General features: G+C 47.8%; 1 protein-coding gene across 5 annotated transcripts in view; it reads right to left on the reverse strand.

Annotated features, from left to right (window-relative positions):
• Positions 1-320: 320 nt before the first annotated feature.
• The window catches only part of OSBPL5 (oxysterol binding protein like 5), a 125,183-nt gene continuing 107,751 nt past the window's right edge, over positions 321-17,752 (reverse strand). For 4 of the 5 annotated variants that reach the window (XM_078863638.1, XM_078863637.1, XM_078863636.1 and 1 more), the window contains 7 exons: positions 17,270-17,359; positions 15,757-15,893; positions 14,569-14,754; positions 13,455-13,608; positions 11,834-11,930; positions 9,786-9,879; positions 321-7,671 (listed from right to left, as the gene is read on the reverse strand). In XM_078863638.1, coding sequence (XP_078719764.1) covers positions 7,539-7,671; positions 9,786-9,879; positions 11,834-11,930; positions 13,455-13,608; positions 14,569-14,754; positions 15,757-15,893; positions 17,270-17,359 — 891 coding nt within the window. In that variant the 3' untranslated portion in view covers positions 321-7,538. Of the gene's footprint in view, positions 7,672-9,785; positions 9,880-11,833; positions 11,931-13,454; positions 13,609-14,568; positions 14,759-15,756; positions 15,894-17,269; positions 17,360-17,752 lie in introns of those variants that run through there. The other variant, XR_013637432.1, reaches the window with a different exon arrangement.

A 17,752-nucleotide genomic window follows, 5' to 3' on the forward strand; every position in this document is an offset into this window, starting at 1 on the left:
GACTTTCCCGGCAGTCAGGATCACAGGATGTGACAGTTATTGTAAAGTTAACAGGTATACGTTGTAAATGGGGGCAGAGTGGTGGTGCAGCGGTTAGCGCTGCGTTAAGAACCCAGTGACCCAAGTTTGATTCCCGGCCATGGCTGACATCAGTGGCGAGTGATATCCTGGGTTCCCTCTCCCCACCAACACAGCTTGGTCAGACCGTCAGCAGTGGATTGTTAAAGGGCAGGATATTATCCTTTATTCCAGTATTCTCAATGGTAAATTCAAGTACGTAATATGGGCGCGGGGGGAGGGGTGAATGAGTACGCAGTCTGTTTTGTGTAAACACATTATATTTGTGCAAACATGTTCCGCTACAACAGTACATGTCAAATCACTGCCACATTATTGCAGACAAATACATATTTCCCCATCTTTCAGCCACATCCATGGAATTATCTACATTTACATAGTTGGGTAAGTATTCTTAGGTTTTTTCGGTAAAGTCACGTAGGTAAAAATTTTTTTAAATTAATAAAAGTAAAATAAAAAATCACGACGTTTCGGAGGCAAAACACGCTTCCGTCTTCAGGTGATACAGCTGTCGGGCTGTGACGGTTCCACCTGAAGACGGAAGCTTGTGTTGCCTCCGAAACGTCGTGATTTTTTATTTTCATTTTACTTTTATTAATTTTAAATGTTTTTACCTACGTGACTTTACCGAAAAAACCTAAGAATATGAATCCTTGCAGTCACGAAAGCTTCAAATCTAGAAGTTGGGTAAGTATTGAGATAAACGTCTAAAATACTATAATGCTGTTTATATGTGTATTTTAACATAAAATCCAACATTGTTGTTTAACATTGTCCTTTACCGATGGAAATATCGCCCAATATGTAATGTAAACATTGTGCAGGGTTAACTTTGCAACCTCATAGGGTTGCAATGATGTAACTAAAAACCTTAATCACATTTCAGTGATCGAAAGCGCAAGTCAACAGTCGCACAGATATCGAATGTATGCTGCTCTGGCTTGCAAGCAGAGCCGGCCCAGCCACTAAGCGACCCTTGCAATTGCAAAGGGCCCCGTGGCCAGCAGAGGGCCCCCTAGAGTCACTGCTAGCGAGTGGGTGAAAAAAATCATACATCAAAGGGGCCTCCAACCAAATTTTGCTTAGGGCCCCCAAAGGTCTAGGGCCGGTTCTGCTTGCAAGTATATTCGGTGCAATTGAGTGGCGCCATTCTGGGAATTTGTTGCATTGCGATGAATGACGGCTCCTCTGAATTGCCATTTTTTTACTTCTGAATGCTGAGTTTAGATTGCTCTTTTAATGTTTTTTTTTTACTTCTGAACAGCAGACACTGCTTCCCACTCATAGACAGGGTTGTGAGTTTCTAAATCAAGGCTTATCCAACAAAATAAAATCAGTTGTATGGACTACATTTGACGCATGTAAACGCAAGCTGGAATCCTTACACACTTTTCACGCCACTTACATTATAACAAAACATACAGTTATTGCTCAAGCCCCGAGAAGCAAACATGTACACTCACAAGCTCACGGATATGGTGACAACGACGCTAACGCTGTACATAATGGACACGGATCAATACACGTGAACGATCGGAGACGATGCTTGCATCAGCAGGCTGGTGGCTTGGGTGAATGGTGTCTTGTGTTGTGAGCAGCATTTTGAAAGTTGGAGCCTTTGGGCTTCGTGTTTACCTGCCTTGCAACGAATCCACACGACACGGTGTGGTGTTAAAAAGAAGCCAAGTAAGAAATACGAGAAAACATGGAAAGTTGCAGAAGTTACATTTTGTCATGTGCCAGAGTTGGTGGAGGGATTTCAACAATGAGGAAAACTGTTGGAATGTTGACTATTAATCTCTAATTTGAGCCCTTGTTGAGCTGTAATTATCATCAAAGTCTTCATCCAAGCTCGACACGAAGTGAAATTCAACGCGGGTTTTTGCCGCGCTTTTCCCATACCGGTGGAGTGTGCTCTTACGCTGAGCTACCACTGGGCAAAGTGAGCTCCTCGGCTCCGAGATGGTCCTGGGACATTCCAGGAGGGGTCCCCTATCCTCTACGGTGCTTGGCATTTGTAGACTCGGCCCTTTCCTCTTCACCCTTCATCGCCTACCACCCCTTCTGCCTTTTCCTACCCTCCACTGCTGTCAGTCAAAGATGTTTTTGTTGTTGTTACAAAGACATTGGCACTGAATTTGACCCAAGTGAGGCACTCTGTTGACTGCATCCATCCCCGACTGTTGACCCCATGACTCTACACGTGGTTGGAATCGTGGCCCAATGCTTAGTCTCTTTCATAATAACATTTTTTTGGGGTTAGATCGCGTATAAATATAAATGTGTCGTTAACCCACCACGACCACCGCTCGACAGCCAGTTACAAAGGTTTGTCACGTAAACAAAACGTGGCAAAGAGTTGCTTCTTCAGCACACCCGGTGTGTTGGGAGAGTAAACCTGGTACTCAAGTCTGCGTGTTAAACCGGGTCTCCTTGTTTGAAGACAAACAAGCAGAAGAATCAGACTGGTCTGTTCAGGCTGCTGTGGGTGAGTCTTAGCCGAGCATAGATTCCTTGAGGCAAACTGGCCAACATGAAAAACGTGCGTGTTGAGTTTTATATAGATATGTTTAAATCTGCATTTCAAATTCTTCGTTGGCTCAATTTGTGCTGAATGTGTGACATCGTTTTCAATCTAATGTAATTGTGAATCATTTGCACACGAGAATGTCAGCATCATGAGTCAACAGGTGTATGGTCACAAACTCTCGTTCATCAGTCATTCTCCACGTTTTGGCATGTAAAAGTCAACATCTATGCCCTTCCTTCAGAGCTGCGCCACCAGAGTACGTGGCATAGAGGCATGGACGTGCGTTGATGTTGGCAGTGTCATGTATCGATTGATTAATATCGATTCATGATCTCAATACATATGTAATAATAATCAGTGTGTTTCATGTGTTTGTTTAACGTAATGATTTCACATTAGCCTCAATGGTAAACGAATCGCGACAATCTATTTGGTCGCCGGCGGGTGTATACTTTTACACCTTGTTGATATCCTGTCTGACCCTGTGTGTACTGAGATACAGAAATGGAATTGTCAACAGTGTATATAATACACACGAGCAGAGGCAAGACACTGGAAGGATACCCATATAAGTTACCAGACCCTCCTGCAGAGAGAACTACCTCCATCAAAGGAGTTGTGTGTGGAAGTCCCACCAATGGCTCGGTGGAGATCAGCTGGGTCCTCATTGCACATTATGAGCGGGGAGAGAGACCCTTTGACTTGACTTCAAGTTCAATAGTTACCTGTACAAGATGAAACATTAACAGCACTTAGTCCGGGTGGAACAACGCATCGATTCATCGGTTCATCATTTGATTCTTTGGCTCACGGTATAGGTGCACCAAATAACGTGCATAAGAACACACGTTCTTCGCTCCATGTGTAAATGAAATATGGTAGTGAGATCACGCGGCTGTTTTATCCACGAGTGGCGCTACGATTCACAGCAGTCTTAAGACAAGAACGTTATTGAATTAGAGATCTTGTATCGCGATCATTCGGCGGGGGATTGTCACGGCGATGGAGTTGGATGATTAATTCTGCCACACGTACTTCAAAACATTTAAAACCAAGCGTGACAATAGGAACAGTGATTATATATTGCTAAGAACCTGTATGCTGTGACATTCAATTTTTTGTTTTGATATGGCACAAGAAAGCTTGTGTCGCCTATTTGTTTCCTCTTTATGCGTGTAGAACATAGATTACCCATTACATCAGGTTGTCTTCTCAACCTCATGGGAGAGGCTAAATCGCAACGCACCTTGCCCCAAAATGTTTGTGCCACAGTCCTGCTGACAATTTGTTTGTATATTTGGAAGGATCCACTGTCAAAAAAATCTCGTTTTTATCAAAACCCACGTTTTGATAGTTGAGCAAACCAGATGCAAGCAGTGGCTACAATGGACCGAATGCTGGAGCACGTGCAGAGGAGCTCCTGTGTCAATCAACCCCTTCCAGATGCCCGGCTCATCTCTCTCACACATCAGACCCGAACACTCGTGGAGGGAAAACAAAGGCTGAGGAGCTGCACCTGCACTCGTGAACCAGCAGGATAGCTTCACATGAAGTGGACGCACCTCCAGGAGACTATGCGGGCTCTTTACCTGTCCTCGGCAGAGCCGACGTTGTTTGGAAATATGGTCACTCACCGACTGGACGCAAACTCGGCCCTTTGGCTGCCAAATTCTGTCCAGGACAATAATGTGGAACTTTGTCTTACAGGGTCGTCCTCATCTGCCACACAGCTTTAACTACAACGGACCAGCCCTGTTGCAAGAGAGCTTCTCATCTGGTCAGCAATACTGGACAGTGGACACGTGGAACTTTGGTCATGTTGGATTGCAGGGAGACGATAAATCCGTCGAACAGTTTCCTCCAAAGTGACCGGTTTCGCCGGTGCTTTATGGGTCGCGCGTTACGGGGTGGACGAGGGGGTGGACCGTGTGTTTGTGTTGACCGAGGGCGCAGTAATAACTGGCACAGCGTTACGCGCGCATGTACGTCAAAGCCATAGGCACTGCCTTGCGTAGGACAGGTGCTGTGGCAGGGGAGAAGACCCCGGGATAGCGTCTCTTAACGAGATCAACTATTGAAGTTGGCGCAGGGGCCGCTGAGAGTAGGCGTGCATTGTGGGTTACACGCGGTGTGTCGTCATGGGAAACCACCACAAAGCACTCGTGGGAAGACTCGTGTGAGTGTTTTGAGGCCGTAGACAAAGAGGGCGGGTTAGGACCTCGGTTTGGTGGGGTTAGCAACGCGCGACCGTGGGCGTCCGTGCGAGGCGCACCGCGTAACGCCGGCTGGATGACGTCTCGGGGCGGCGAGTGAGCCCGTCGGTATGTTGCCGGGTCGCAACGCCAACCTGGAGTGTGACACCCACCCCGGTGACACCGCGCAGAGCCGGTGATGGGTGTCTGCCAGCGAGGCATTGCCGATGCGCCGTCGCGAGCCAAGCGCTCATCGGTGGCGGACCGGAGCGGGAGCACGAGAACCATTGGGTCTTGCAGCTGACGTCTCTGCCCGATGTGTACCGCCAGAGCACCCGTGGGGAAAGAACGCCACCCACGCCCCCCGCCGTCTCCTGAACTCTCACCCTTGATCCCCGCGAGCGGACGCCGAGTCTGGCGCGTTTATTTCGGAGTCCGACGTTCCGGGCGCATCCGACCCCCTGGTGCGACGAGCCCGTTGCGCTGCAAGAGCTTTGTTGTACGCACACGGTGCACGCCAATGCGTGCTGTTGAAACTCCTCTACTCAGTACTGTTGGTGGAGTGGCCATCATTCGGTTGTAGAACTGTGAGAGGGTCTATAGTTGAATTCAAATGAAAGAGGTCAACATCTCCTTCGCACACGTATATGTACATGTCTATATACACATCCATATACAAGTGCACATACATATACAGCCAAGTCTTAAGTGTTCACGTGTTTACATGTAGGTACATGAATACTGATGCACACATAGGTGTAGATACATAACTACAAATAGATACATTCAAATAAGGCCGGCACGACAGCTGGCAGCCTTTGTCTTCTCAGGTGCTGATTTTCACTCTACACCAGGTGCTCATTTAAGGTGGAGTTGACCTAGGGGAGGCTCTGTACAGGTTAAGGTATTCGCCACTGGCGTTATCCGTGGCCGGGGATTCAACTTCGATTTCCAGGCTTTTGTAGCGCAGTGCGATAACCACACTCTGCTACAAACACGCGCTATGAATATACTCGTGTAATATATGTAGATACATATACACACGAATACACATGCACCAACCTTGCACACGCACTTGGTGTAGAACAATGCATCAGTTCAATTAAAATCCCATTCTCCTGCTCACGTATGTTGTATGCATTTGGCTCCTGTGCCTCCTGCAGACGTTTGCGATGCTGCACGAACAACAATAACCCATTCCTTGACTTGACTCGCGACTGAATTCATGCCGACTCGTCAAATTTGGAAGAATCCATACGTGGATAACCCACATATATATTCATATACACACATACATACATGCATATATACAGCCATGCGCATGTACCTTGACACATACACGTATACATGCATGTGCGCAGTGGTGGTTAAATATGAGGTTACGGTAATACCGCGATTTTTGTCTCCCCATTTTTTTAAACTTTGTTTCGCAAATACGTCACTTTATTATCAACTCCGCCATCCGATTTGCGTCGCCTCAACCCCACACACTCACGTCGCTGACGGCATCGCCCGTCCTTTCTTGCTGTCCGTCGCCTCTCGGCGTTTGCCTCCACAAACTACCCTGCAAGTCATTTTCTTGGTTCTTTCGGTAAAGTCACGTAGAATGGAAATAATAAAATAATAAAAATAAAACATAATAAAATAATTCTCACGACGTTTCGGCCACAACGCAAGCAGCCGTCCTCAGGTGAAGAACAGGTCTGTCGAGAAGACAGAGTCATTCAGACTCTGCAAGGTTGGTGCATGTGAATTCATTCAGACGCTGTCTTCTCGAAAGACCTGTTCTTCACCTGAGGACGGCTGCTTGCGTTGTGGCCGAAACGTCGTGGGAATTATTTTATTATGTTTTATTTTTATTATTTTATTATTTCCATTCTACGTGACTTTACCGAAAGAACCAAGAAGACCACTTCATGAAACTTATTCTTGGTTCTTTCGGTAAAGTCACGTAGAACCAAGAAAATTAATCCCTGCAGTCACGAAAGCTTTAAATCGAAATTTACCCTGCAAATCGCTTCGATTGACGTCGTTTCGATATTCCTCCTCGCGCCTTTCAGGAATGCATCCCCCATGTAAACCGGGGAGTCAGCTCAATCGTTGCTCACCCACGTCAAATAATAAATATATTGTCTTGAAACTCAATGGGTTTAGCTAATATTAAGCACTTTTGTAGGACAAGATATCCGTTAAAGAAAATCTGTGAAAATAATTATGTCGTAGTGGTGGTCGTAGTAGTAGGATGTTTTGGTGCGGAGAAATGGATTGCCCATGGTAGGGCTCAAACCGTGCTCTCTTCAATTCCATAAACCATGACAGTATTGGTCAAGCACAGATTAATTTAAATTAACGTCGGGTTAGATATTGTACGTGTGGCTTGTAAGTGGAAATGCCCCGTGAGTAATCGGAGTTCAAACTTGGAATATCCAATCGCTCTCCAACGTGTTTTCGGGAGAGAGATCCTCCAGATGACTTGAAGAAGCTCCAAACACGCGGAGCAAAAACGCCGGCCATCGTGCCCAAAAGCGCGCGGTACAACCCGAAAAACACATCGCAGAGCCATGCTGCAGCGCAACCGTGGAACCTACACAGTAGTATTCGGATATCCCTGCACCCAACACGCCTCCGGGACATGGCCCTTCTCCCCCCGCCGCCCCCAATCCCACCTACCCATCATCAGTGTCCCACACTCTGAGCACAGTCCATTGGCTTAGAGGGGTGAGAACCCGAGGCGGCCGCTATTTGAGGACGTAGGCGAGCAGGGCCTGGCAGATCACCAGCAAGCACAGGAGCAGCCACTCGCGATTGGACGGTCGCCTTTCCCTGGCGGCCTTTGGCACCGAGGTCTGTCGGACGAGTTCCTTCACCTTGCTGCACGCCACAGGCCACACAGAGCCGGTTATTTGTGTTGAAAGATCTTAAAGGGACTGTCGGAATTTACATTGCAAATGTGTGTTGTTTTCTGCGCGTCAAACAGACTCAAACTCGACACCAAAGGGGGAAGTGTTCGGCGTTTTAAAGAACTGGGACATTCTTGTGCCGAGTGTGTGGTGCGTAACGAGCGATGCGACCAGAACACCAGACGTGATATTTCATCATTTGTGACCAACCATCCTTTGTGCTGACTCGTCTATTAGAGCACAGCTTCTTAAACTTAGCAAAAAATATATATTTTACCAGATAAGGCCCACTGAGCTCTACAGCTCTTTTTCCAGATGCGACCTGGTCACAAATGCTGGCTCAACGAAGTGGCTTTTCACGTGGAAATTTATAACAGCCAAAAACTCTAAAACGCAAGTTTCTAAATGTGGAGGGAAAAACAGAATGAAAATCGCAGCAATCACGGGGAGAGAGACGTGCAGACTCCAAACATATAGGCGTCAAGGTCGGAATCGAACCCACGACCTGTATACCAAGCAAGACCGTTAACATCTCGCCACCGCGGCGCCCCGAGAGAAACTATTTCTCGTGACAGATTATAGTTCCCCTTTTCCAATGTCACCTATTGTATACAACACCTGACAGTTGCTACACCCATGAATGCATGTGATGTAACAGAGTGCTGATTTACGATAACAGTGCTTTGCGTCACGTATGGCAGATGTACTTTTGGCACAACGTATGTTAAAAGGAAATACGAAAGTCAATTTGTGCTCCTTACAATTTTTACCAGCAGCGGATCACATTAATTGTGGGTTTAAGAATGAAAATCCATGTTGAACCACACTCACGCTTCCCCTTTCAGACCCTTGATGAAGAGTAATTAATTTAGGATTAATTTTCAGTGGCTTTCGTTTGTTACTGCTAAAAACTGTGCATTGTTCAGGTCCTGCCAGAAAGTTGGCAACTGGGGGCATCCTGACAGTGAACGACGTGCACCTATGTAGTGAGCTGAGCGCAAATTGTTTAATATTTCACTGTTACAGGTGAAGTAGTTTGGTTGTTAATGTGCCATTATATTGAGGGACAACTGTGTGGTCTGTTGATTTTGCTGCCCTGCTCAAGCTTGATAAATCCGACCTCAGAAATATGTTATTTATTCATAATTAGTGACTTGCTCAACTTTTCCTTTATATTGCACTGCTATCGGTGTTGTTGTACTATTTGCTGTTACTTGCGCACCCGCCCATAATGGAAATCTGTGAAAAAGAGCTTCATAGCTCATCGGATTCCTCCTCCAGTCTAAATAAAGATTCTGATGGGCAAGAGAAGGGTCATCCTTGGGTATCAATGCATGGTGAAGGTGCAGCCCTGAAATTGCTTGCCCACGCCACTGCCGGCGGAAAAGGGCCTCCACTAGAGGTGACACGAGTGAGCCCCTCTGTGGAGTTTACTCGGATCATCTCACGGTGGTCGGGCATCCTGGAAGAGATGGGAGTTCCCGCACTTTACCCCACCTCACACGTTGTGCCCATAAACCAACGGCGTACCCATTTATGCTGCTGTGTGAATAGTAGGCTTACTACAGAACCTTCATAAAACATTACTGGCGTGCGGTGACAATGGTAACCGTGCATTCCGTTGTGACTACAACGTGGTTTAAATGTTACGATTCAACATTTTTTTTTTAAAAAGCTTACAGTACACTATGGGAACCTCATTTGCCAGTAAAAATATGATAATTGTTTTTTTACCCTTCTATCTGGCAACAAAACTGACACCTTTTTACAAGGAGTCATGTTTGCATAGACCACAATACCTGCAGTCATAATACAAACAAAAGACATAACTCTGATAATGTGCACTGTCCTTGAAGTTGATTGGTCCACACCCGAGACAGCTTTCCTTAGAGCCTAGTCTCACATGGGTCGGACCAGATGACGCCAAAAGGCACACATTATCAGAGTTATGTCTTTTGTTTGTATTATGACTGCAGGTATTGCGGTCTATGCAAACATGACTCCTTGTAAAAAGGTGTCAGTTTTGTTGCCAGATAGAAGGGTAAAAAACCAATTATCAAAGCTTACCGTGTAGAGAATATTTACCTGCAGATGTCATCCTGCGTTTTTCTGATGGATTTCAACACAGTGAAGACTTCCTGCATGTCCCCTCTGTGCATTTTAGTGTGGCATCTTGGCTCTGGAACAGCACGGTGTACAGAATAAGGCAACATGCAGCATTAATCACACAGCGTGACACAGCGTTGTAGATTACTATTACATGTGCAACAGTTCTTAAGAGACTCAAACCTGTCTCACTTCAGCTGAAGTGGACGTTCGTGAAATTCTGCTAACGCCACTGGACGGACATCTGTGAAAATACTGGACATCTGTGAAAACGCTTTATAGCTCATCGGATTCCTCCTGTCCAAATAAAGATTCTGATTGTGACTCCGAATACAAGAATTTGGATTGAAAATATTATTATGACACTGAAATACATGTGGCTGGTGGTGGTCATCTGGAGAAATAGCAATAATGGCAATTATTTAGCGAGGAAAGCCTCCCCAAGCCTTTCGGCTTTTTTTTCTCCCCGAAGCATCCTGGACTGGGATATTTGGCCAGTACCATGAGGGGTGGTATGTGTGAGGAAAGTATGTGACGAGTACAGGGACTCCTCTACTTACGAACGAGTTAGGTTCCAGAGGTCTGTTCGTAAGTCGATTCGTTTGAAGTCCTACTTTACTCATGTTGTACGGCATGTACAGTAAACACGGTGAATGGATTAAAAATTTGTATAATCTGTAGATGTAGATGCCACCACCGCCATCTATTGCACGGCAGTTGAACTTATGACTCTCGGTCCGAACAGGCAAATGGACATACGGGCAGGTTTGTTCGTATCTCTGAACGTACGTAAGTCGAACGTTCGTAAGTAGAGGAGTTTCTGTACTCGACCATATAAATCCCAAGCATACTCCAACACCGCCATCTTCTGGACACACGAATCAACACGCTTATAGGTACAACGCCTAAAAACCTCACGGCTCCACACCAACGACGGTGCAGCTATACCACCGGTTTAAGTCGGGGGATGCGTTCCTGAAAGGTGCCACGGCGAATATCGAAATGACGTAAATCGAAGCGATTGACAGGGTAGGTGGTGGAGGCGAGGGCTGAGAGGCGACGCGTAACGAGAAAGGACAGACGATGCTGTCGGCGACGTGTGTGCGGGTTGGAGGCGACGCAAATCGAGTCGCGGTGTTGATAATAAAGTGACGTCATATTTGTGAAACGGCGCAAAAGTGGGAGGCGTAAATCGGGGCATTGCTATATTTGTAGTCAATCAATGAACAGCATGGCACCTGCCAAGGGAATGTGGAAGTATCACCACTGGTTAGGGGCCACCAACAGAGACGAGTGCATCCGCCGTCGCCCATTTGAACAGAGAGATCGTGTGTCTGTTGGTTGCCTAGAATGTGCCCAATCTCATCAGATCTCGGAAGCCAAGCAGGGTCGTGCCTGGATAAGTGCTGGGATGGGTGGCCACCATGCAACAAACAGGCTAGCGTGGCTATGTGGTGGGCAGCAGAGGGCAGCGCTACAAAATGCATTCTTCTATTGTACAGGCGGTCTCCGGTTTACGACGATCAAAATTTACGACGTAATGCCACCACGGATCGATTTAGGACACAGCAACTTGATTTAAGACGCATACTCATGTGACTTGGGCGTGGAGCTTTTGTTTTTCTCAAAGTGTTTTTTGTGGATGTTTACCTATTAAACCCTCAAATATGGCTGATAAAAGGAAAAACACATCAGCAAGTGATGTTTACACCATTTCTGCTGTCAACAGGAAAAATAGGAGTCCGATTTAGGATGATCTGAATTACGACAAGATGAGGTTTCTGGGAACGCATTGTGTCGTAAAAGCAGGGACCTCCTATACCTTCCACGCACCCAACGTCTATGCTCTCCGCCCTTGACCACCCTGCACCGACCAGCGCGGTGAAGCATGGTCAAATAAACCCTCACAATCCGTACGGCGTTTGGAGGCCTCCAAGCGGTGGACTGACAAAGAGGGCCGTCCCATGTTTACATTTCTGCATCATCGCAATGGCGGTTCGCGCCGTGTTGTGCTGCCCACATCGCACCGTCCATGTCGGAAGAGTCGCGGTGATCGAGGTCGGGTGTCGATGCCCGGCTCTCCTGGTCACGTCGCTCGCTCCTCTTCTCGTCTTTGGACGATCTCTGCACGCGATTGATTTTCGCCCATCACAGGGAAGACCCACGCGGCAATCCAACACGCTCGCCCTCCGGAAACGCTCAGGGCTCAGATTCTACAGGCGGTCGGAGCAATAGTTCCCTAGACAAAGTCGCGACAAAGAAGTTTACTCGCAATCCCATCCTTTTATCAACATTTTAAACTAATCCACTCAAGAGTTATTCAACATTTCATTTGGGATATTCTTTGGTTCTTTCGGTAAAGTCACGTAGATAGAAAATAAAAAAAAATAAAAAAAATCCTCTTTTCTCTACCGCCTGATGAAGACCGCTTGTGTTGCGATCGAAACGTCGTGGGTTTTTTTTTATTTTATTTGTAATTTAATTATTTACGTAACTTTACCGAAAAAAACAAAGAATATGAATTCCTGTAGTCATGAAAGTTAAGTAAAAATTTCATTTGGGAATTTCAGCTTCCCAGTAACTCACTCTATGCTGCATATAGTTCTGTATTTTTCTCTTATCGGTCATCTTGCAATACAATTTGTTCAACCAGAAGTGCCCATTTATGCAAACAACTCAGTCAATTTGCAATCCACACCGTTAAGCTATAATGGAATTATTGAAGAAAAGATTACATTTTCCTTCAGATTCCACAACCCTCATAAAGCACCGGGAGGCCTAGATGAAGAGTTTTGACACAGGGTTGTAATTTATTATCACAGGCAGCGTTATTATCATCAGTAACATGCGAGCGATCCCTGCAATTTCAGATCTTGCTTGGTTAGACTCCACATGCAACATAATTGCATCTCTCTTAAACTGATAAACGATTCCCTCCCCATCAGTTTTTCATAATGCGTAATATGTTAAGTGGTTTTGTTTGCCCAAACTTTACCGTGATGGTCAGTGCTGGTAGGTGAAGGGATGGGGCGGCAGGGGAAGGTGTTATTTCTGACCCGGCGGCACTGGTTCAGACATCACTCACCCACTGATGTTAGCCGTGGCCGGCAATAAAACTCAGGTCATCAGGTTCATAGTGCAGTGCACAAGGCGAATGTGGGAGACTGCGTGTCAGCTGGACAGGCAATGTCAAAGAAAGGACCAAGCAGGGAAGAATGCAGATCGAAACTCAGGAGGAAGGAATGATTGATGTGCCCCAACGATGGCAAGATTGATGTTAGCCACGCCCAGGAAGTTAACACAGGTAGCCAGGTTCGTTGGGCACTGCGTGAGCCACTGTGCCACTGCTGCCCTCCTACCCGATAAAAAACACGTGAAGATGCAACCCTGCAATTCCTGTTCAGCCCCCACTGCTGGCCAAAGGGCCTCTACTCGGGTGAGCTCCGAGAGAGAGCTGCTATGAAGCTATTTGGGCGACTCCTTCACTCTGACCCAGGACGACTTTGAAAGAGACAGGGAGTCACGAGCACCCTGCGCTTTATCCCACCGCCCATCGACAAACCGCCGGCGCGCCCGTTTAAACGGCCGCCCTTTACGGGAAGGGGGGGGGGGGGGTTCAGGGGGTGTCGTTGTGCCATGCGCACTCACCCGGCGGCGCTGCAGGAAGGAGCGGGCGGCGCTCGGACTGAGCCCCAGGGCGCTGGCGCAGCGCGCCACGCTCGAGTCGTGCCGCACGTGGGTCCGGATCACGCCGTCCTGCTCGTACTGCGCGATGTCGTTGAGAGGGTCCCACGGACGCAGGCTGCAACCGGCGGGGGGGGGCGGGGGGGGGGCGGGGGGGGGGGGTGAAACGGTGCAAATGGCTTTGGCGAGGCGCCTGAAAGGCAGCTGCGGATGCCTGTGACGTTTGCTATGTGCCCTTGTCGATGCGTTTTCGGGATGTACGCCGCATGTTCGGCACAATGTTGTGTTCGTATGTTTATGAGAGGTGCGCGGTGGCGGGATGTTAACTACCTCGCCTGGTATGCAGGAGGTCCTGGGTTCAATGTCGACTCTGACGTCTGTATATTTGGAGTTTGAGTGTTCTCCCCGTGGTCACATGGATTGTTCTCTGGGTCATTCGGGTTTTCCCTCCACATTTAGAAACATGCGTTTAGAGTATTTGGCTGCTATTAATTTCCACGTGATAAGCCACTTCGTTGAGCTATCATTTGTGGCCAGGTCGCTACGGAAAAATGTATTTATAGCTCATTGGGCCTTACCTGGTAAAATAAAATAGTTTATGGTTTACTTTTTTTAAAGTCCAACGTTTTGCTCCGTGGGCTGGGTGCTGCAGCAGGAACTGTATTCAGTTCCCTGAAGAAAGAACGTCAAATCTATCCAGCACAATTGCGAAAACTTACACGGTGGTAAAATAATGTGTAAGTCTATGGACGTGTCTGCTTTGCCACCGCCATAAAATAAACACTATGGGCCCATCAACCAAATAGGCCTGCAAACGCTCGTCCACGGAACGGTTTCCAAATTAAGCCCCCAACAGACGCAGGGTTCTCAGATCGCCTTTTGCTGAATAACGCACAGGATAGCCGGCACTGCTCGTTTAACCGGCCACATGTCAGACCGGCACCAACTCTGTGAACCTCCTCCCCCACCCCCCGCGCGAACCTACAACCACTTCGGAAAGAGCCACACGGCGCAACGGCGGAAACCTGGCCATGAAGCGATCCGTGTTTAAATCGAGTGGGGGGGGGGGGGCACTTACTCTGCGTATTTGTACTGCCACTCTCCCACGAGGGGCTCCAACTCGAAGAGGCACGGCGTCCACTCCTCCTGCTGCTCGGCGCGCTCGCGAGCCCCCTCCCTCTGGGCCTCCTCCAGCAGGAACTTCTGCTGCGTCGCCTCGTGCTGATCCCGCTGTGAGATCGCCGTCGTGACGTGCTGCCACAGCCTGGCTTGTGCGTGTGTGTGTGCGTGTGTGCGTGCGTTTGTTTTGTGTGAGGAGGAGGAGGGGGGGCGGTGGAGCAGTCGTTAGCGCACTGTGCCGACATTCCGTAGCACGCATTCAATTGTAGAGCCGCAGCGCGGACAGCCGGTGGAATATTTGCGTCTGAAATTGCCGCATCTGCGGTCGAGTAATTCGCATCTACGGTTGAGGAACAAGTCATAGACAGCCCCGTTGTATGCATGTACGTTGAACTTCTTTCGCACCGTACATTGCCAACCGTGCTAATCGGAGGTGCGGGGGGAGGACAACAAACTAAATCCACTGATGGATGAAGGCCTACAACCCCGCCCTGCAGGTCATGGGGGTCATTTGACCACTCAACCACGCCGGTCATTGCGGATGGGTAAAGGTGGGAGCATCAAGTTGAGTACAACAATGGCTTTGTCTTCACTGCCCTCTACGTACTGCCCACAATGGATACTTGCAGCAGCCTATAACAATAGGCAAAGCAATATCTTCGATGTCTGAATTCATACATCGCGTATGTAAACATGTATCTAAAAAAAAACACTTGTTATTAACACTGCCTTACCACGGAAAAAAAATAGATAAATTATCAGCCAACAGGTCAGCAATGGTCACAATTCAGTTAAGAGGGGATAGAGACGGATAGATTCAGAGTTTTCGGTTGGGGTCTTTGTCCTGAAAACGTAATGACAACATAAGTGAGTTCACAGCCAATATAGCAATGCTGCAACCCGGTGTGAAGTCTTCGAAATCAGAATCTTTATTTATCCTGGATAAATCCGATGATCTACGAAGCTCTTGTTCACAGATGTCCAGCAGGGGCACGGGCTCAGAAAGTAACAGCAACAAACGATCGGAGTGCAAAGTGTAGGAGAGGAAAGCAACCCACTGAAAATAAAATACTGGAAATGGATAAAGTATTGCATTAGCATTGCATTAGTACACCAATAATTGTTCCTTTTGCACCGCGTCACTCACTTCTCCGACTCGTAGTCGCCCTGCTCCTCCAGGTGCACCAGGTGCCTCGTCAGCCTGCGTGCCCTGACCTCGGCGTCCGGATTCCAGAACTCCTCCGAGGCCCCCGTCTTGTGGTCCTGGATGAACACCTCTCGGTCCTGCAATGCAGTGGCGGCGCTAGCTTACGGAATGGGCCAACCCAAGCCAAAGCGTCAGGGGCGCGACGCTGGCTAGGAGATGTTAGCTACCTCGCCTGGTATACAGGAGGTCGTGGGTTCGATCCCGACCCTGTATGCCTGTATACAGGCAATCCTCGGTTTCCGTGCTTTTTTGGCACGCACGTTTTGGAATAACGCGGCGCTTTGTATTTAGACCTTTTATTGACATACGAGAGGCAATTTTCGGAATAATGTCACCCGCAATGTGACATACGCGCCACGCCCAGCCTGGCACCACCACCCAATGGCGTTGCCAGCAGCCAGTGCGGTACGGTAACTTGTGTGAAGGGATCATTAAGAACACAGGTGGCCGGATGTCTAACATGCGGAGGGGAAGGGGCACAGGTGATGAAGGGATATAATTAATGAGAGGGTACTCAAGCAAGAGAACACAGGTGGTGAAGAGTTAAGGACCGAGTAATATATTGTGTGTATGCGTAATGTATTGATATAGGCGAGGATGATTTAGGCAATTATGTCTGCGAGTGTGAGTGAAATCCCCTAACCCCCCTCCTTTGCCATTATTTCTTATGGGAAAATTGCTTTTGACATTCGCAATTTTGAGATACGCACGTTTTTCCAGGAACGCATCTATCGCGTGTGTCAACGAGTGTCTGTATTGTGGCGGAGGCTCGTGAAGGACACTACTGGGCAGTTGGAGGGAGGCAGTCGCCCTCCAACAACAACGGAGGGTGGAGGAGCAACGCTCACAACAATGAGCGGAGCGCCGGGTGGCTAAAGCACAGCAAGTTGGCACAGTAGGGGGCACAGGTGGTACATCAACCAGTCATCTCGGTCATCTCAGTCAGTCGACCCGTGGCACCTGGGTCTGCCCCCGTGACCTCCTGCCAGCGGGGGCGTTCGACACTTCACGTGGCCTCAAGGTGCACATGGCCTGGCACAAGCGTCGTGGTGACGTCACCGCCACTTAGTGGCGAATGGCGGTTATTGTTGTATTTGGAGTTGCGTGTCTTTCTCCCCATGGTCGCGTGGATTGTTTCCGGATCATACGGTTTACCCCTCCACATTTAGAATCAACATGCGTTTTAGTATTGGGTTGATATAAATTTCCACACGGTAAGCCACTTCATCGAGCTGTCATTTGTGGCCAGGTCGCTTCTGAAAAAATAGCTATATAGCTCAATCGGCCTTACCTAGTAAAATGTTTTAAATCGTTTTTTTAGTTTATAATGAGCATTCACGTCACCTTGCGTGTGAAGGGAGAAAATCGCGGACTCAAAAACACCACCATTGTTGTCCAGAATGTTTCCCCGGTGTCTCTGCGCCCCCCGGAGTCGGAATGATGATGTGTTTACCCAGTGGCCTTCCAGGGTGCAGAGGACTTCCTTGCCGAGTTGGATTTTTCCAGAAATCTGATTCACGCAGTCATTTCCACCAAGCAAGGGCTGGCGGATAGTGGGGGCGGGGGGAAGAGTACAGAGTCATCATGTTGCATTATTGAGCCTTTGACATTTATCAAGTTACACAGGGTCATTCGTTTATAGATGCTCCACTCAAATAACAGGGAGAAATAATGAGAGAAACGTCATTCAAAGCCTCCACAATGCTGTCTAAATATTAAAATCCCCCCACGAGAGAAACAGAAGTGTCGCCGCTTACAATGAACAGTAAAAGAAGACAAACGTACGGACGATAATAAAACAGGAAGAAATCACACAGGGACTCCTCTACTTACGAACGAGTTAGGTTCCAGAGGTCTGTTCGTAAGTCGATTTGTCCGTAAGTCCAACTTTACCCCTGTCGATTCCAAACATGTTGTACGGCGTGTACACTAAACA

Source organism: Lampetra fluviatilis, chromosome 16, assembly GCF_964198595.1.
Source record: "Lampetra fluviatilis chromosome 16, kcLamFluv1.1, whole genome shotgun sequence".
NCBI lineage: Eukaryota > Metazoa > Chordata > Hyperoartia > Petromyzontiformes > Petromyzontidae > Lampetra > Lampetra fluviatilis.